This window comes from Furipterus horrens, unplaced genomic scaffold (assembly GCF_987537825.1).
Source record: "Furipterus horrens unplaced genomic scaffold, mFurHor1.1.pri manual_scaffold_11, whole genome shotgun sequence".
NCBI classification, from domain to species: domain Eukaryota; kingdom Metazoa; phylum Chordata; class Mammalia; order Chiroptera; family Furipteridae; genus Furipterus; species Furipterus horrens.
The window spans coordinates 54,552,080-54,572,113 of NW_028327181.1; the positions used below are offsets into that span (position 1 = coordinate 54,552,080).

Consider the following 20,034-nt stretch of genomic DNA (forward strand, 5'->3'; position numbering starts at 1 on the left):
CCTGGTTGGAGGGGAAGAGGGACTAACTTTCTGGACTTGAAAGCATTCGGGGTTGCTATCATGAATCCTTGCTGGCTCCCTTCAGTGTCCTGTTCCCCAACTTTAGTACCTCTCAAGTTCCCTTATTTTTGAGGATCACCTACTCTCCCTCCTTACATCCCTTGCTCCCCTGGGTGGGAAATTCTTTTTGGTGGCTGAGACATGGTGCTGGCACTGTCTGAACCAGGGGTGGAAAGCTAGCTGTCCCGTAAGTCTAAAGACCTACAAAAGGTAACTACAGCATTGGCTGGAGGAAAGCCTGAAATGGAGCATATATACCCCTTAAGTTTGATGCCCTTTAAGGAAGACCACCACCATGTATCTCCAAAGGATCCTTTATTGACCAGAGCAGGACCGTGGCATTTATATATATATATAAAAAAAGGTTTGAAGATCTGGCAGGCAGGAATCCCTTTGCCCGACCGCCACCCTCAGCACAGATATTTCTGGCCACCACCCATTTACGCGGAAAGGGATCACTGTCCCATGCAGGCCGCAAGGCCATACACCACTGCAGAGGGAAAAACAGGCTTTTCCACGGCCACCCCCTGGACATCAGAAATCAACAAGTATTCTCTCAAAGAAAAAAAAAAAAAACACAAATCAATTAAAACATTTAAATATGAAAAACCAAAGGGAACTGGGTAGGGAGAGGCAAGAGGAAAGGAACTAGAGTTTCTTGGGAAAGAAGGGTCTCCCATGTCCCCCTGCCCATTAACGAACGGGCTTGAGGCCTGGGATACGAGGCTCACACAGTGAGTTTGCAGTGACACAGCTCCTTGTAGATCTGCCGACGAAGTTTGGGCATGTCCTGCTGGGTGAAGCTGAATGGTTGAGACAGGGCCAGGTGCTTGCAGTACTAGGTGTTAACAAAGCAGGCCATGAGAACCACCTAATGAGCATCCCCCAAGGTCGGGACCTGTGCTACCCATTTCATATGAGATATGTCTCAATCAGTCTTTCAGAGAACAGGCCCATTTCACAAACAGAAGGAGCCAAGGTCCCATAGGCTGCGACCCCAAAAAAGTTTGACTCTAAATCCGATGTTCTTATTTGGTACATGAAATACCTAGTGTTAAGAAAAAGCCCTGGCTGGTGTGGCTCAGTGGACTGAGTGCTGGCCTGCAAACCAAGGCGTGGCTGGTTCGATTCCCAGTCAGGGCACATGCCTAGGTTGCAGGCCAGGTCCCCATCTGGGGGCGTGTGAGAGGCAACACACTGATGTTTCTTTCCCCCTCTTTTCTCCCTCCCTTCCCCGCTCTCTAAAAATAAATAAATAAAAATCTTAAAACAACAACAAAAACTTTGCAATGGGGGTCTGGAGGCAGGTATACCATAGCCAGAGACCAAGGACCAGACCAATGTAGGATGGGGAAGTCAGGAGAAGACCAATGAAACCAGGATTTCCGTGTTCTAACATATAAGAGTACTATTATTCCTGCTCCACAAGTGGCTGTGTGTCAAATGAGGGATGTAGAACAGCCTCCCATTCCCTCCCAACCCTTTAAACCAACTGACATCTGCTTACCTGCAACACAAAGGCGCCACAATCACTGTCATTATTCTGCCTGGCCACATTCTAGAGAATAGAAAGAAGACAGGCCCTTCACCTGGAGACTGCTAGGGATGAGGCTTAAACTTCTTCCTACCATTATCCCCACCACCAACCCCATAACCCTCCCTCTAGAAACTTACCATTTTGAAGTAACCTTTCCAACCTTGGTGGAAATCCAGCCGATCTTTCTTCACTGCCTCTGCCTGTAGATACTTGGCAATATGCTATACAGATGGATTAAAGGAGACAGTGAATTAATGGTGTGGAGGTCACAGGCACCAAGCCCAGGTTGCTTCTCAAAGACCTCAAACCTACCCTTCTGCCTGGAATGCCTTGCCACTTACCTCCCCGATTCTACCCATCTTTCCCCTTCCATCACACACCTTAGGGCAGCGTCGGTTTAGAGTGCGTTGCGAGTCAAAATAGGTGATGGTGCGTCGCCTCACATCAACAGAGATGAGGGACCAATGCACCTCCAGATGGATGGGGATTAGCAGTAGCTCCTTATTAAAGATGTCCACCTAAGGAGGCAGTGTCAGAGGTCATGTAAGACAGCAAAAGTCCTACCTACTGCCATGAGGTTCTAACAAATGAAGAAGCACGCAAACAGCCAAGTGGGCAGATCCAAGGCCCAGCCCACCCCTGAATAGTGAGGCAAATCTCAACATTTGGATGTCTAGATTCTTGGAAGACAAGACAGAGAGGAACTGGTGTCAGAAGAAATACCTCACAGGCCAGGATGTGCCAGATACTTTTCACACATTAAAGGTACAAGTGCTTAGTAGCTAAGCACCCAGCTCAGGATTTAAAGCCAGAGTGCCAGGGTTGAAATCCAGCTCCTCCATTTACTAGCTTATGACCATGGACAAGCTACTTAGTAACTCTCTAACCTCAGTTCCCTTCTCTGTAAGAGGGTGAAAATAACAGCACCTACCTCACCCAATGTTATAAGGATTAAACTAGTTAATATCCATAATGCACTAAGAACAATGCATGGCACCTAGTAAATGTTCAGTGAACACTCACAGCAATCCTTCGAGGATGTTCTCATGTTCAATCTAACAGTGAGATAACTGCAGCTTAAAAAAAGGAAAGGAACTTGCCCAAGGTCACAGAACAAATGGCAGAGGTGGGACTCAAATCCAGGTATGAGGAAGGCCAAATTCTTTTCACTCTACGTCACTCTGCCTCTACTGGGAGAAGCAGGCCTGCCAGATCCCTGAGGGTGTAAGCTCTTGAACCCAGGGACAGAAATTAAGAAGTTCTAGAGCCAATGGTCCTACATTAAAGAGCTTTCTACCCCTCATCAAACCTTCTCTTTCCCTAAGTATTTTCCTTAGTAATTTAGGCCAAAAACCTAGGCATCACCCTTTTCACTCCTTTTTCTTCATTCCCCACATCCAATCTGTCAGAAAGACCTACAGGTTCTACCTACAAAACTTATCCTATATAAAACTACTTCTATTTCTGCCTTTACCACACTGGCCCAAGTTTCTCATTTGGACATCTGTGCTACTCCCCTAAGTTAGTCTGCCTGCTTCCACTATTGCCACCCTTTCAACTTATCATTGAAGTAAGAGTTCAAAACATGAGGCACTTCACACAGCCTGCTTAACACTCTTCAATGGCTTCTCAGTACACATGTAATAAAATGTACCCTACCCTCCATGACTTACACAATCTACTCTCAGACCAAATTTTGTATCATTTTTCCTTTGCTCCCTCTGCTCCAACCACACAAGCCATGCAAACAGGCCCTCTGTTCTTCAAATGTTCTCTTTTATTTTGTGTCCCACGTACTTGCTGTTCTCTTTATCTAGAACACTCTTCCCCCAAATCTGCACGTGGCTAGCTCATCATTCAAGTCTCACCTAAGAGAGGCCTTTTCAGATCACCCAATATAAAGTAACCACTTCCCATGCTACTACATTACTCTTTTAATTGGTTCATAGCACTTACCACTAGCTGAAACTTAACTTGCTTATTTATTCTCACCCTATAAAGGCAAGAAATTTGCCTTAACACTGTATCCTTAGTGCCTAGAATGGTACCTAGCACATAGAAAAGTGAATAAATATTTGAAAGATCAAATGAACAGGGTTGAGGAAAGCACTCATAAAAATAGAACTAATTCTTTAAAGGCAAGGTGTTAACACAAGTAGATATGAATTCATAACTCACATTTTTGGTCCACCTTTTCACCCCATCATAACCCTTGGTACGAAGTTTATCATAGAAGAAACTGTTGAAGAAATGCACCTGTACCAATGATAAAAAGAAAAAAGAGAGAGAGAGCTGGATGGAATTAAAAACCTCAGGCCCTCCAATTTCATTATGGCTCTAAGGACTGCTTTCAACAACCTGCACTCCAATTCATTGAGGGTAATAACAAACAAACGAACAAACTTGTTTTTAACCTTATCTTAGAACTTCCCATCCCAATTTATGGGGTTAGCCATAGGGGAAAAGAAACAGAATTGTTAAGTTCAGGACCAAGAGTATAGATTTGAATTTAACAGATGACCTTCTCCCACCTCTCCCCAGAAATGGGAGAGAAGAAAGGGACTGGAAAGCTGCTTAGAGCTGTGGAAATTCTCCTGGGGACTGAAGTACCTGGTTAAGCCTACCTTTTCAGGGACTGTGTCCATGACCAGGTCTCCATACATGTTCATCACCTGGGAAGAAGATGGGAGGCAACTTGCCATGGAGGGTGTGACACAGGTACAGGGATCCCCCATGAAGAGGGCCCCAGACACCGTGCTCCCTGAATCCCCTCTTGGGCCTGTTTCGCTCCACCTCACCTGGTCATTGAGCCAGTTCTGTCCATACAAGGTCCCCAAGTCATCCATGGTCAGCACATGCCGCTTATAGGCCACTCGGAAACCCCTCACCATGGCATTGCCTGGCATCCGCTGGTATGACTGGATCAGCTGTAGCACCAGGCCCTTCCTGAGTAGGCCAAGGGTGGAGTCACACAAAAGACAAGGAGGCTAAGGCACATAGAAATACCTTCTATTGCCCAGGGTAAGAGTCTAAACTAATCTGCCTGCCTTTTTTTAGATCATGGACCTGCTAAAGGCCTACTCCTCAGAAAAGCACATGAATACTCAGATATAGACAGTATTTCAGGATGCCAGGTAAAGACCTTCCCAGTTAGCTGACAGGGACTCGCCACCTGGCCTGCAGATCACCCCCTTTCAGTTCTAGTTCCCTTCTTTTCCCCAAGTACATCCCTATACCAGAAAAAGCAGCAGTATTCTCTCCCCATCCCCTAAGTCCTGGCCCTTTCCTGAAGGGCATCTCTTTCATGCCTCACCTGGAAGGTGTAGAAAACTCCTGCTGGAAAATGTCCTCCAATTTCTCTACTACCTCATCAGCGCTGAGAGGGATGAGGCTGCCGTAAGTTTGAAGGAATTCATCTAAGATGCCTGAATGGAGGACAGAGAGAGGGGCAGGGTAAGACCTCCAGACTCTGATCTAGGAGTCTGCTAAGGGAAAGAGACTAGGTCCTCTGGGGTTCCTTACTCTGCACGCAGGTCACATGCTCTTCCCTCAGGGGGCTATGCTGGCCAGTTTTCTCCCCAGGCCGCTCTGCCTCTTCTGTAGCGCCCAAATTTGAGCCCTGAAAAAGCTCCTGGGCCACATGGTCTCCAATGCTGCATACATTGCTGATGAGGATGCTGGCATCGGGGGGTGCCAGACTTCGCTCCCCTTCTGGCCCAGGTGGTCCCCCAAAGCCATTGGGCAGAGTACAAGAGAGGAGGCCTATAGGGCAGGATAACAAGATGGGGATGAAAAATTGGCTCAGATCAAAGGACAATGGGAAGATCAATATAAACTCTAAGGACCAGAAACTCTAAAGCATGAGATAAACATGTCCAAGAGGTTATAAAGGGATAGAGGAACAGTTACTAGAGTTGACCCTTGAACAACGGAGAGATTAATGACACCACACCTCCCTCACACATGTAACTTTTAATTCCACCCAAAACTCAGCTGTCCCTTAGTATCCATGGGGGATTGGTTCCAGGATTCCTGTGGATACCAAAATTCACATATGCTCAAACCCCTTGCATAAAAAGGCGAAGGACAATGAATACAGTCAGGCTTCTGCATCCGTGGATCCCAACTGCGGATTGAAAATAGCCTTCGATTTACAATTGGTTAAATCCACACACACAAAACCTACAGCTATAAAGGGCTGACTCCAGATGTAAGTGGACCCACACAGTTCAAACCCATATTAAGGGTCAACTGTACTCACAGGAGAAAAGCAAGAAAAGACTGAATTAGAGAGAAATACCTAGCACATGGCAAAGGCTCAATAAATCATTAGTAAAGGCACAGAGAGCCTAAAATTTAGTGTGGTTCTCCAAAAGAGAAATGTTCTGAATGAGAATGCCACACACAACCATACAGGTGATGAACACTCCACTACTCAGAGATCCCATCCCACCACTGAGAATGGCACCCCCTGGAGATGCACAAAGGCCAAATGGAGAGGGATTTCAAGTGGACAAGACTGACTTTTCTGAACCATGTCTCCTTTTCTCATCCATGCACATAATGAACACCTACTGAAGAATTCTGTAGTCCAGCCTTGACTACTTCCCTTGACTTAGTTTCTGTTCAAAATGGGGCTGTTTTTGGACACACTTCACCCCCACAACTTTGCCATTCTACTTTCCTTAGGTCCGGTTCTCATGATAGCAAGAGGGTCCTGGTCCTCCAGGATCTTAGCCCCATCCCGCCCCCTGCTTCCTCCATCCTATTTCCATCTTACCCGAGTCAGGGTCCAGAGGAGACTTTGGAGTCCACCTTAATCCATCTTCCTCCACGGGGGGCCCAGAGGGCACTGGTGGAGACCCTCTCACCCCATCCTCAGCCATGAGAGCACCTAGCAGACCCAGCCGAGGGGGGGGTGGCCCCCGGGGGGAGTCAAAACGACAGCAGGGGGATGGCACCTGTGGTGTCGCACCCCCTTCCTGGGGTGAAAGATGGTTCTTGGCGTGTGCAAGGCTCCGCCGCCGGCCCCGGTGGCGCCCCCAAAGCTTCCAGTGGAATGTCAGCGAGGTGCTTTTTGAGTACAGCAGCATCCGGAAGGCTCTCATAGCTCTGCGGCGGCGCTGTGAGCAGGTTTTTCGATGAGTAGAGCGGGGAGGACGAGACCGCTGGGTGGCTCCCAGCTGACCCCATCTGGGGGGCAGCCTCCAAGCTGCTACTTCCTCTTCCTCATCTTCATCCTCCTCCTCTTCTTCCTCCTCTTCACTAGCTGAGGCATCAAAAGAAGGCCGAGGGACAGGGAGGCGTCTGGATGGTACTGTGGTCCCTGACCCGGGATCTGGCCCAAACCCTCCACCTGATTTGAGTCGGGGTTTAGGGGGTGGGGGCCAACGAAGACGCTCCCGCCTAGGGCTTGAGTAAGCTGGGGCTATGCCAGGTCCTGAAGGCTCAGGCCCCCAAGGCCTGGTTCCTTGTATAGTATCTTTCATCTTTCAGTAGCCTGTAAAACAAAGGAGTGTCAGAATCCAAACATCAAGTACCCCACATCCTGCCTCTCTTCCTCAGCATGCCTTTTCTGGTATCAGATGCAAGGATACTAGGATTCAGAGAGCTACAAAAAGGAAAGGAAGGGGAATAAAGTCAAACTAACTTCAGATCTTCCTGGTTAACATGGTCCACAAGGGAACCTTTAGCATCTTGCCATCATCTCTTCCCTACTCACATAGAGGCAAGGGAGAATGCCTAAGTAGCAGGCCTTGGGGATCTTATTTCTCAGATCCCCTGGACAAACCCAGTATTTTCAGGATCTGCTTCTGTTTTATACCACCAGGGGTGTCCTCATTGACAGCCAAATAAGGGATAGGGCTCAGAACAGGAATCCTGACATGCTAGAGATACATGAGGACACCACCATCTCCACAGAGAAACGTGGTCTAGAGTGGGAAGAGTTCTCTACCACCCTGCAATGAATTGGGGGAGAGGGGACAAACTCAGATCGCCTCAGGAGCGACTAGGAAGGTCAAAGCTATGGTTCAGGTAGTAGAATCTAATGAAAAGGGAAAAATTTTAAAGGAAACTGAAGGAGAACCGAATCGGTGCTTAAGCAGCCGGATGAAGGCGCTGGTAAAGAACTGAGCCGCCCGAGTCAACTGACCCAGCCCCCTCTCCGGCTGTCCCCGGGGACCAGAATGCGTACCAGCACCGGTCTAGTCCTACAGGCTCGGACGGCTCGGGGCGCGAGGGCCTTAAGAAGCCCCTTCGAAGGCCTCCTGGGCCCCGGTTAGGAGCGAATGATGTCCAGGAATGAGAGAGGCCGGAGCAGGGCTGGTGGGGGGGAGGGGAAGGGGCGTCCTCACCGGGAGCGGTGAAGCCGGACTGACGGGCCCGAGGGCGGGCGTCGCCGGCCTCAGGCTTCCCGGCTCATCTGTCCGGTGACGGCGGCGGACCCGCCACTCCTGCTGTCTTTAACCGTAGCCGTCTCAATTCAGTGTTCCAACGCTCTGGGCCGCGCCGCTGAGCCGCCCCGCCGCGGCCGCCTCCAGCTCTGCTTCAGCTTCCACCTCCACCACCTCCCCCTCCCCCTCCTGTTTCCCCTCCCGCGAGCCCCAGGCCCACCGGCGGTGGCGGCGCACGAATACTACGTCACACTCGGCGAACAGCGCCGGCGCGGCCACCACGCGCCTAGTCCCTCCTACTCACGAATGTAGACGCCACGGGATCGTCCCGCCCCCGAGCCCCACGCAGGGCTGCGCCTACGCACACAAGCTGACCTGGGCTTGCGCGCAGTGACCCCACCACTCGCCCTTTTGCGCCTGCGCGTCTCATGGTGCTTGACGCTCAGCTGTACGGTGTTGCTCCAAGTTCTGAGCACTGGGGCCCGCCACCTTCGGTGTAGTGGGGTGCACCAGGGGAGTACCTGGAAGGCAGCAGCTCCGGTAGAGGGACGGGGCTGAGACAAAGCAGTGGGGGAAATGGTATCATTCTTTTATTTAACAAGCAAGGCTTGAGCAGAAAGATGAGCTCAGGAGTGCGTCAAGACCAGCATCGAGAACGTACGATCATCAAGGCGCCCCGGCGACCTGTCTCAGCCCAGAGGGGCGTGAAGCGGCCTACCACGCCAGGGGACTGTAGAGCTTGAAAGGCAAAACTTGGGACCCAAAGAGTAGTGTGGAAATGAGGATGAGGCTTCTTGTGGGGTGAAGAGACAGAGGGTTCCTCGAGGGAGGTGTGACATAGGGAACCAGGAGTTTTCCTGAGTGTTGGGAGCCTTTGTCGACTTGTGGCAACTGCCAGGATGGTTCTCTCAAACTGCCGCTAGATGGTGGTGATGTTCTGGAAGCATTCCAGTGGGACCCAAAGCAGGTCTAGACAATACCGGGCATTCTCTCTTCACCCCTCCACAGCCCCAAGAATTTGGGGCTCGATGGGAGATAAAAGCAAGATATTATGTCTTTTTAATATTCATGAAATCAAAGTCTAGGGGTGGTGGGGGAGAAAAGGGAGGAATACACAGTTACGAGTTGTCAAGCTCTGGGTTCCAGTTAAACCCAGAAGAGGACTCTTGTTCCTTCCCATTCCCTGATCTTGGTTTAGTTCAGCTTTTGGCTGTCTCCCATATGTACCCACCCTGGTTTTCCAAGCGCAGAACCACGTTTATAACACAGTCACAGTTTCACAAACCCCAGGAAGGTTCCATGTGGAGAAAGACTAAGTTTCGCCCTTGCTCGGGGGATTGTGACACTCAGAATATCCCCTTGGTGTAAATGGAAGACACCTGAGAAGATAAGAAATAGATGCTCAGCGAAGCACAGCCATATAGGTACTCTGATGTGTCACTCTCCCCAGCTCAACCTTTTTTCTGCTTCCTGTAAGGACCTAGGTATTCTGTCCTTCATTCCTTCGATCCACCTCTACATCCAGCTTCTAACTCGTCATAGCTCTCCCACCACTACCCCCAGGTCAGATATGTCCTGCTCTTCTCACGTCCATGCCCCCACTGTCCACAGAGCTGTTACCTGCACTGTAGCAGCTATTGTAGGCCCAGTCTGGGTTGGAGGGCATACTTCGTATACATCGGAATAGAGTCTCCTGCCTTCCCTGGCCCTCCCGAGACACCACCTGACCCATGGTGAAAGTCACGTCGTGAAACAGGACCTGGCAGGGAAGGGAGGAGATGTTGAAGAAAACAGGGTGGTATAGCTCAGTTCTGGGAGGCCTCAGGAACCCTGACGAGGGAGCCAAGGAAGCCAAGGAATGAAAAAGGGTCCTTTCGGTGTATATGAACAGAAGGTTGAGAATCCTCAGTTTTGGGGCTTTGGATGAGAGGCTTAACGTTTGTTTTGGGGTTACCTGGCTGTATAGCAGATAAACTCCAGCATCCCAGACTCGAACAACATATCCTTGGGCCTTCAGACCTCTCCCACGCTTAAGAGCTGGTTGCCACATCACCTCTGTCACATCAGAGTCCTCTGGAGGTGAGGAGGGTGGCAGTCAGGATTTCTGTACATTCTTACTTTTCACCTTTAAGATTGTCTTGGGCCCTGGTGCCAGCCCCAAAGTTCCCAGATCTTGCCCTTCCCCAAAAGCCATTTAAAAGAGTGCTCACCCTTGGAGGTAATGTTAATAGGAACAAGATGCAGAACTGAGTGCTTCTCTGAAGAAAGAAGGAGGAAATCTCAGCAATGCCCATCTATCTGAATTGCCCTGCTGTCAGCCCTCCACCCTCACCCTGACTTGGGGTAACAATCGCCAAGTCTTCACGCTTCTTGATCACCTCCCACCCCTCTGCACCCTGAAGGCCTCACTCTTCTGTTTATGGGGGAGCACTGCTCTCCTCCTCCGGGATCGCTCCCCATTCTCCAGGGCTTCCAGGCTGTCAGGCATCTGCTCATGGAAAAAGTCTAGGTTAGGCCAAGATGCAAGGGTCCCAGGCAGCCTTTTTTCCCAGCCCTCCCTGCGCCGTAGGAATGCCTCACATCTGTCATGCACCTTTCCCCAGCAACCTGAGTATTCGTGCTGGCTGTCCTCCAGGATCCGGTAGGTAGGAGAAGCATTAATCTTTAACAATTTCCTTTCCTGGAATGGCTGCTTCCTTGACCTCCAAACCCGGGACCCTCTCTCGCACCCACTAGGAACTTTGCGGGAGGCTGGAACCAAGAGTGCCAGAGATGACCCTGCCACAACTCCTTCTTTTCCAGACACCCTTCGCCCCCTCACTCACCTGCTCCCGGAGGCTCAGCCATGGATACCCTTCCCCCTTTTCAAAGGGCCCTCCAGTCCTCTGCAGCCGGGCCACCTCTCTCCTTAGGATTTGCAGCTCTGTTTGTTGGGTCAGCAGAGCCATAGCACAAGCCACAGCCCCCAGAGCTGCCCCCCAACTCAACCAGAGGGCAACTGAGAGTGCCGGCTCTCGGACTCGGCCCCCCATGTCTCCCAGGGGCCCTTTGGGGGCCAGAAAGGAAGGAGATGAGGCTGGCATGAGCTGGGGACTCTGCCAACAGCTGTAGCCTCAGGAGTGGATGGCAAAGAGGTGGCAGAAAGGGTGGGGGTGCAGGCAGTGGTGCAGAAGGGAAGAAGGGCGTTACGCAAGGGAGAAATAAAAAGGAACTTGAGAATAAAAAGGAGGGAGGAGGAAAGCAAGCTAGGGACAGGGTTGGTGCTCCTGGCACTTTGCGGTGGGGCCAGTGCTGTCTTGAGACCCCCCCACCCCACCCTCCTCCACCCTCAGGAGAATTTGGTGCCAGTCTCTCTAGGAAGCACGGGGCTGCCAGTGACACCCAGGAGGAGCGGCCAAAGCACAGGAACCCTGGGGCGGCCCCAGAAGTGGGGGAGGGAAGGTTGGCTGGCTATGGGGCATGGTGCCAGGAGCGGGGATGAAGGGACAAGTTGGGCAGCATTGAGGGTCAAGGGATGAGGGTGGAAGACTCTCTGGCTCAGGCCTAGGAGAGATCTCTGGGGAAGTGTGCTAGGAGTGACTTAAAGTAGGAAAGGAGGGGAGAGGGCTGGTGGGGAGAACCAGGGTCTCCGAAGCAAGAAACTGGCTGAGCTCTGGGGTTAAGGCCAGACTGGGTGTGTTGGAATAAGGCCTGCACTAGTCCCTGTGCTGAACTTGGCAAATAGGACTTCCTGTTTCCCAAGAAAAGATCTTACATAAGGCTCTGGATGAAGAGAGAAAGAGACAGCACCCGCCCCCACAAGCACCCTACCACTGTGGGATTGAGGTTCCCATGTTCCTGGGCCCCAATGTCCTACTCACTGACCCTGAAATCCCCTTGAGGCCTGCTCCCACCCCACATCCCAGCCAGGGCTTTGTGCCAGCACCTGCTGAAGGTCCCCAGGCTGCCAAGAGGAAGGGCCCATGTTCCTCCCAGCCAGGGATTCCCCACAGGAGGAAGCCCGCCTCCTAGGTAAATGAGGGCACTTCTGCTGGACCTTGGGCAGAGGATTTTTTTCTTGGCAGTTTGCCTTTCCACTCACTGCTCATGCCTTGGGGGTTGGAGGTATGTGGATCCCCACTCCCAAGCCTGTATGCCACCCTGGAACTCCAGATGTCCTGTACCCCACTCCCCAATACCCAGACCCTCCTTCCCAGGGTTCTCGGCTACCCTGAGGAGGTTCCCTAAACCCCAAATAAAAAAAAGCAACCATGACTTATTCTCTTTAATTTCCACTTATCTACATTTTGTCACAATAATAATAAAAATAATATCTGTTTTAAAAGTCCACAGGGAATTATCAGGAGAGGAGCTTGTCTTGGTCTCTTAGCCCTCACATTCGGGAACTCCTGGCCTAGTCCCAGTCTCTCTGGTATCCAGCCCCTCTTAGTGCCTGAGGGGGTACTGGGGACCCATTCTCACCCAGAGCAGAGTAAACAGTTTTCCAGAGGGCTGTGGCCAGAGTGGGGAGCCTGGAGATAACTGGGGCGTCAAAGATCAGGGGTTCAGGAGCTAGTGAGGTGGAAAACCAGAGGTGGGGGGAGGAGTTGTCAGAGATGAATGGGAATATTTATGTGGCATGGAAAACACGTGAACAAGCCCTGGCAGCCTACCCAGGGAGAGGCAGGTCTGAGGGGAGGAGCAGCTTAGGGCGATACAGAGGGGACTGGGTGCTCAGAGTTGTGAGAAGCCAGGGGCCCTCAATGAACTTGGAAGAGTCCAAAGTAGGTAAGGAAAGGGGCAGCCTTCAGGTTGGCCCAGGGGAGGGTACGGATCCGTAAGGAGGACCCTGGCCGCAGGGGCAACAGCCCAGACACCTGGCAGAAACGGAGCTGGGACCCAGGGGAACTCGCAGCGGTGGCAGAGAACTCTTCCAGGCACCGCAGGGCCAGCGTGTCATCCACTAGCAAGTCCAGCTTCAGGTAGACAGCCTTCCCCTCATCGAAGTGCACCTGGGGGCGGGAGAGGGGGCGGAGTCCGGGCTGCTGCTTGCCGCAGCCCAATTCCACATCTCCTTAGGGCCCCAAACGTCCTCTCCAGCCCAACCCCCAAACTCCCCCTCCCCACCCTCAGCTTCTGCTTTACCCACGGTGCCAGGTGGGGCTTACCTGACAGTACAGGTAGTAGAGCCCAGCCCGGGTGACTATAAATCCCCCGCTCTGGCGGTCATAGCGCAGTGGGTTGGAGCTGTTGATTTTGGCCTCCTCCCAGCCACTCACCGTCCCGTCCACACCTGAACGTGGATGTTCAAAGATTGGAGAAAGTCCCTTCACAGGACTTGCACACATTCCCTAGACACTCATTTAGTTTATAAACCTTTAGGGCCCACCTTACCCAGAAGATATATAAATGGTCCAGGACAAGGGAGGATCCATGGCCTTTGGAGCCCACAGTACAACGGGAAGTTATATGAAGAAATTTGACACATGTGACCAGAACCATACACAGCCAGTTGTCGCCAGCCACTTCTGGGGAGAAGAGTAGGAATAAAGGAGAAGTATGGGGGGCTTTCTATGTTGTGTCTATAGTGTTTGTCTCCTTTACTTTCAGAATGTGTATATACATTTCGTGAATCGCACATTACTTAGATTATTAAAATAAAATAAAATGGTACCCAAATGTCCATCAGCTGATGAATGGATAAGGAAAACTCTCATATATCCATACAATGGCATATTATTCAGCCTTAAAAAGAAATGCTATGAACTGTGAAAACATTATGCTAAGTGCTTTCAGTCATAAAGGACAGCACAGTATATGATTTCTATGAAATGTCCAAATAAACAGAGACAGAAAGTAGATTAGTGGTTGCTTAGAGCAGGGGGTGGGGGCTTGGGCATCGGAGAAATAGGGGATAATGGCTAAAGGGTACAGGGTTTTTCTTTGAGGAAATGAAAATGTTCTAAAATTACTGTAGTGGTGGCTGCACAACTATGTGAATATACTGAAAACCATTTAATGATACACTTTAAATGGGTGAATTATATGGTATGTGAGAACAGCTTTATCTCAATAAAGCCATTACAAAAAAAATAAATAAATAAGAAATTGCAAAGAAGATAAGCAACAAAGTGAGCCCTGGCTGCTGTAGCCCAGTGGATTGAGTGCCGGCCTGCAACCCAACGGGTCTCTGGTTCGATTCCCCATCAGGGCACGTGCCTGGGTTGCAGGCCAGGTGCCCAGTTGGAGGTATGTGAGAGAAGCAACCGGTCGATGTATCTCTCACACATCGATGTTTCTCTCCCTCTTTTCTTCCTTCCTTCCCATCTCTCTAAAAATAAATAAAATCTTTAAAAATAATAATAATAATAATAATAATAATAATAAAACGAGAGAACAGAACCACAGCCACCCCATCTCTCTCACACTCCTCCAATTCAAAAGACTCCGCCCACTCTGGCCGCCTTTTTTTTTTTTTTAAGATTACTTATTTATTTTTAGAGAGAGGGAAAGGGAGGAAGAAAGAGAAGGAGAGAAACATCACTGTGGGATTGCCTCTCACACACCCCCAACTGGGGACCTGGCCCACAACCCAGGCATGTGCCCTAAATGGGCATCGAACTGGCAACACCTTGGTTCACAGGCAGGCACTCTATCCACTGAGCCACACCAGCCAGGGCCTGGCCTTCTTTCTGTTCCTCCTGAGAACCAAGTTCCTTGTCCCGCAGGGCTTTGTACTGTTTTTCCCTCTCCTCAGAACACTGCTCCTGCCTGACATCTTCTGTCAGTCAGGTCTCAACTCATCTGAGAGGCGTTCCTAAGCCACCTAGTTTAAAATAGCCAGACCCAGCCCTGGTCGGGTGACTCACTTGGTTAGAGCGTCGGCCCATACACCAAAGGTTGTGGATTCCATTCCTGATCAGGGCACATTCCTAGGTTGCTGGTTTGATCCCCAGTCCTCAATTGGGGCGCGTAAGGGAGGCAATCAGTTGATGTTTCTCTCTCACATCCATGTTTCTCCATCTCCCCCCACCCTTCCTCTCTCTCTAAAATCGATAAAACATATCCTTGGGTGAGAGTTTTTAAAAATAATAATAAATAAATAAAATAAAATAGCTCCAGCCCTGCTTCTGTTAACCTCTTCACCATATCACCCTATTTCTTTCACAGCAGCCACCAATGCAGGAAGTCACCTGGTTTCTTTATGTATGTGACAGACTGGGGTCTGCGTCCCCTAAAAGGGCAGGGACAATGGTCCTATTCGCCACTGTATCCTTGCACCTGGACCTTGGCCTGCTCTGAGTGGGTGCCCAGCAAGCACGAGTGCGAAGTTCAAGGGAAGGAGGTGAACATGGCCGACAGCTCTCTGTTGGGGTCTGCAGGCCACTCTCTTGGACCTCACTGGCTGGTCTCTATAGACTCAGCAGCTACCTTCCTCAACCCCCCATTCTCTGCCAGCCCCAGGGCCCCATCCTTATTACTTCCTCAAGGAAAATGTAATGTCTCTGGGCAACTTCATCCTCACCTATAGGTTACCCAGGCCTTTACCCTGCAGGCTCTGACCCGAGTCTCCAGCCCTGCCCCTTCTCATCCTGCTAACTGCGACCATTTAAATAGCCCTGGGCACCTCAAACTCAAAACTGAGCTTACCCCGCCCCCAACCCAAATCTTGCTTTGCTGTGTGCATTCCACATTTGGCTCACGGTTTTACCTCCCACCAGGTATCATGCTTCCCTCTCCTTCACCAACTTTATTTAACAATCATCACCAGTTCCTAGCAACTCTGCCACCCACCTCCCTTCCAGCCTGGCCCCTGCCACTTCTCACTGAGTCTTCTCAGCCTCTTCTCTCTGACTCCCTATTTCCAGCCTTGCTTGCTCACATGGGCCACGTCCAATAGACAGGCACACTCTAGCTGGGTCCAAATCCCAGCTCCACCACTTAGGATCATCGTGACGTCAGACAAGCTAAGTAACTTCCATCTATAAAATGATCAAATATGTTCCTTTCGGAACTGTTGTGAGGATAAGACAACATTGTACACTCAATAAATGTTAGCTAACATTCATGTAGTATTCCTTATCACTGAAAGGACTGAACCTTCTCTTGATCCACATCCCCCTCTACCTACTAGCCCATTTCTCTGCTCCTCTTACAGAGACATTTCTGGAAGGGATTGTCACTGTCTTCAATTCCTATTTCAGACTTTCTCTTAACCCAGTCCATGCTGACTTCCATCCTAGTATATACCACAGAAACTACCCTTGTCAAGGCCACCAGCCAACTTTTAATATTAGCAAAACCAGCAGAGTCATTTCTCTGTTCTCATGTTATGTGACCTGTCAGCTGCATTCAACACAGACAGCTACATCCTTCTTGAAACTGTGTCTTATCTTCGGTTCCATGACACTACCGTCCCTGGGTTTCTTCCCCTCCCTCTGGCCACTTCTCACTCTCTGGTGGGTTCTCCTTCTGTGCTCCACTTCTAGATGCTCAGGAGCCTCGGGGCTTCACTCGTGGGGTCTTTCTTTCCACTTGTGTTTCATTTAGTCCTATAGCTTTAAATACCATCCATATGATGATGACTCCTGACTTCATGAGTCCTGATCTAGCCTGAACTTATCTACTATGTCCAGCCATCTACTGTGGAGCTCACTTTTTATTATCACCTAGCCACTTGTTTATTATTAGATCTCACATCTAATTATTAATTTACACACCTCCCAACCTATTTCTTCCATGGGTGACCCTATTTTAGCAAATGGCACCATTATTCCCAAAGATGCCCAATTTAAAAAATCTAGAAGTCACTTCTGATTCCTCCCTTTCCCTTATCCTACATAGCCAACCCACAAGCAAGCCCTATCTTCAAGCCACATGCTGCATCTACCTACTTCTCTCCACATCCAATGCCACCTCCGTTGCCAACCTCCTAGACCAAGTCACCCTTATGTTCACCCTTATGTCTTGCCTCCTGGCCTGTCACTGGAAGGGCATTCCAGGTCAGGGAACAGTATGCGCAAAGTCCAGAAGAGGCACATTGGTGGGGAAGGGGAGGCAGCCCAACAAGTGTGGAGGATGCATAAGAATGTGCAGGTAAAAGGGGTTGGGAGCATGACAGCCTGGAAGCCAAGCAGAGAAGCAATGGAATGATGAGAATGAGGTTTGGGCGGCTTCACTTGGCAACACAGGTGGGACAGAGTAGAGGGTGGGAGAATCTGGAATAGGAAAAGGATTAGAGACTGTGTTTGAGGTTCTGATGTCATGGTGCTGAGGTGGGGGGTAGGGTAGGGATAGAAAAGGATCAGAGACCAGAAGCATTTTGAGAAAAATGATCAGAGCATGAAGGCTCATAGCATACAGAGGGAAAAGAAGAGGAAAAAAATCAAAGGTGCTTCTTGGAGAAGAATGAGGGCTGAAGGAAAAGCTGGGCTGGTGGCTTGGTGGGGGAATCTGCCTCTGTTCTGGGTGGGGAAGGGGGTCTTCCTGGGGTCCCATGCCTAGGTCACAGAGAAAGTCCAAGTTTGGGAGCTGAGAGAACAGAACCCTGAGGACTTCCCCAAACTGGATTCTAAAGTCCTGACGCTGAAGGCAGGGACGAGGGTGGTGAAGGTTTTGAGGGGTCCTTTGTCCAGCAGGCCAGCGCTGTGGGGGTCAGGGACAAGCTCAGAGGTGGGGCTAGGGTCTCACCCACCTGCTTGTACTCCGTCCTGTCCGAGCTGTGGGTGAACTGTAAGACATAGGAAAGGGTTGGTGGGACCTACCCTGCCCCTCTGCCACCCCCTCCCTGGGCATGGCTAACCCCTCACCCACCTTCATAGTGGGCTGCAATCGCTCTGCGAGCCCGTGTCTTCCGGTCTCTAGGTGCTGAAAATCAAGGAAACACAGGTGGGCAAAGCAGGCCATCACATGCCTGGGGGACCAGGAACTACTCCCCCAGCCTCAGTCCCCTCTAAGAACCCTGGCATCCTTGTTCTTGTCCAGACTTCTGACCTTAGAACCTCAGGCCTTATCTTCCTACCTAAGTAGAGTGACTATATAATTTACCATCCAACCTGGGATGATTCTGAGAGCAAAAGGGATGTTATTTTTTTTAAAGATTTTATTTATTTTTAGAGAGAGGGGAAGGGAGGGAGAGAGGGAGAGAAACAGCAATATACCAGAGATACATCTATCTGCTGCCCCAACTGGGGACCTGGCCTGCAACCCAGGCATGTGCCCTGACTGAGAATGGAACCGGCAACTTTTCAGTTTGGAGGCCGGCGCTCAATCCACTGAGCCACACCAGCCAGGGCAAAAGGGGTGTAATTAATAATCACACTGAGCCCTGACGGTTGTGGCTCAGTGGGTTGGGCATCATCCACAAACTGAGAGGTCACCGGTTCACTTCTTGGTCAGGGCACATGCCTGAGTGGGGAGACCAGGTCCTCAGTTGCGGGCACTTGAGAGGCAACCAACAGATGTTTCTCCCACACGTTCTCTCCCTCTCTCTCTCTGGCTGGTGTGGCTCAGTGGATTGAGTGGTGGCTTTTGAGAGGTCACTGGTTTGATTCCTCATCAGGTTGTGGGCCAGGTCCCCAGTTGGGAGCGTGCAAAAGGAAACCAACTGATGGTTCTCTCCCTCTCTTTCTCCCTCCCTTCCTCTCTGAAAATACATATAATTAAATAATAATAATAATAATAATCACATTGAGATAACAGGTGTAAGCCGGGACAGTCCCTCACAAACCTGGCTATATGGTCACATGGTTATCCCATTCATAAGCCTCTTTGCTTATTGGAGCTGAGGTCTCTGACTCCCCTACCTTGCCTGTGTCATGACTCTAAAACACCACCCCCCTTTATTCCCTGTGTCTCAGTTTCTCCATTCAGAAGTCCTCATGTTTTTTTCTCTGTCCACTTCATGGGGCTATTATGATGAACAGAAGCAATAATGAACCCAGAAGCCACCAGAGACCAGCCACTGTGATTGTTCCTAAGGTTGGGATAAGTGGATGCTCACCATTCCTGCGTGAGCGAACCAGTTGCTTCAGGAAAGGCACAGGATCCTGGCTCGCCTCTGACTGGGGATTCGGTTCCTAGGGGAATTGAGGGCAGGGCTAAATCAGAGTCTCTCCAGGGATTCCCAGAAACATAAACTGAGACCGACAGGAGCCATTAGGAGAGACACACACAGGCACAGAAGTCTTAGGGAGGGACGGAGGCCCCAGCCAAGTGCGGCTGAAGCCAAGTTCCTGGGGTCAGGTCTGAGCCCTCTCCCCTTCCAGAGACCAGCCACGCTTCCCCACCCCACCACCAGCACAGACCCTGCATGCAACTGGCATTTTGCACACATGCCCACACCCAGTCAAAATGCACAGTGGGTACACACCCTGCACAGACAACCAGCATCCCTCCTCCACAGCAGGCTACCATATGTCACACTCCTGCTTCACCCTCAGCCAATAACACTCTGTACTCAGGTGACACAAACCTCTTAGACACAGTTGTCACCTCTCTCAGACCCACAAATGGCTGACGCAGCCAGGACACTCCCTGCATCCTCAGCTCACACACACTCCCCATGCCCAGCAGCCCGCAATCAGCATCTACACCAACTCACCAGAGGGTCCTGGTCCTCTTCTGCCACCAACTCCCCCTGGGAGGGCTCCTGCTGGGAAGGAGGCAGGGTCACCCTGTCTTTCTCCACCTGACATCTCACCCTCCACCCATCTTCCTGGCCCCTTGCCCTCAGCCCACCCAGCCTCATCAGCTGCTGCGTAGACTTTGCTCCTAATCTACCCAGGGAGGGGTGTGCAGCGGGGCCTCACCTGGGCAGACCACGATGCCCGGCTCCCCAGGCTGACCACGGCCAGCAGGAGGCCAAGGCAGGCCAGCACCAGGCCCAGGCCCAGCATGAGCGGGGCCAGCAGGGCGGTGCCCGGCTCCCCCCTGCGCCCCCTCTGCCTCTGGCTCCGACGGGCAGCCATGGGGGCGGGGGCTGTGCCTGCCTCACCGCCCCCCCATCCCGGGACCCGAGGGATCGGGGGAGGGGGAGCCGGCGGGCGGATGGGGCTGGGGAGA

The 20,034-nt window shown here is 50.9% G+C and overlaps 3 protein-coding genes across 8 annotated transcripts; all 3 read right to left on the reverse strand.

The window, feature by feature from the left end:
* Positions 1-358: 358 nt before the first annotated feature.
* SENP3 (SUMO specific peptidase 3) lies at positions 359-8,202 on the reverse strand. 3 transcript variants are annotated; one of them, XM_090291463.1, is made up of 11 exons: positions 7,954-8,201; positions 6,378-7,097; positions 5,120-5,359; positions 4,911-5,022; positions 4,396-4,543; positions 4,222-4,269; positions 3,776-3,853; positions 1,978-2,115; positions 1,735-1,818; positions 1,568-1,618; positions 359-898 (listed from the first exon to the last, which is right to left on the reverse strand). In XM_090291463.1, the coding sequence occupies exons 2-11, from the start codon at positions 7,084-7,086 to the stop codon at positions 788-790; spliced, it is 1,719 nt and encodes a 572-aa protein (XP_090147589.1). In that variant the 5' UTR covers positions 7,087-7,097; positions 7,954-8,201; the 3' UTR covers positions 359-787. The 3 variants fall into 3 exon arrangements, with proteins under 3 accessions (XP_090147589.1, XP_090147588.1, XP_090147590.1); XM_090291462.1 differs by having other exon boundaries at positions 4,222-4,543; positions 7,954-8,202; XM_090291464.1 differs by lacking the exon at positions 4,222-4,269.
* A 364-nt stretch (positions 8,203-8,566) lies between these two features.
* On the reverse strand, positions 8,567-11,727 carry TNFSF13 (TNF superfamily member 13). 3 transcript variants are annotated; one of them, XM_090291352.1, is made up of 6 exons: positions 10,818-11,727; positions 10,402-10,480; positions 10,203-10,250; positions 9,947-10,065; positions 9,613-9,751; positions 8,567-9,073 (listed from the first exon to the last, which is right to left on the reverse strand). In XM_090291352.1, exons 1-6 carry the CDS (start codon positions 11,073-11,075, stop codon positions 9,042-9,044), a joined length of 675 nt encoding a protein of 224 aa, XP_090147478.1. In that variant the 5' UTR covers positions 11,076-11,727; the 3' UTR covers positions 8,567-9,041. The 3 variants fall into 3 exon arrangements, with proteins under 3 accessions (XP_090147478.1, XP_090147476.1, XP_090147477.1); XM_090291350.1 differs by having other exon boundaries at positions 8,567-9,371; positions 10,818-11,713; XM_090291351.1 differs by lacking the exon at positions 10,203-10,250 and having other exon boundaries at positions 8,567-9,371; positions 10,818-11,715.
* Positions 11,728-12,241: 514 nt separating this feature from the next.
* TNFSF12 (TNF superfamily member 12) lies at positions 12,242-20,034 on the reverse strand. Of its 2 annotated transcripts, none has more exons than XM_090291354.1 (7): positions 19,782-20,034; positions 19,574-19,624; positions 18,974-19,049; positions 17,785-17,838; positions 17,666-17,701; positions 13,140-13,264; positions 12,242-12,983 (listed from the first exon to the last, which is right to left on the reverse strand). In XM_090291354.1, the coding sequence occupies exons 1-7, from the start codon at positions 19,938-19,940 to the stop codon at positions 12,732-12,734; spliced, it is 753 nt and encodes a 250-aa protein (XP_090147480.1). In that variant the 5' UTR covers positions 19,941-20,034; the 3' UTR covers positions 12,242-12,731. The 2 variants fall into 2 exon arrangements, with proteins under 2 accessions (XP_090147480.1, XP_090147479.1); XM_090291353.1 differs by having other exon boundaries at positions 19,574-19,621; positions 19,782-20,012.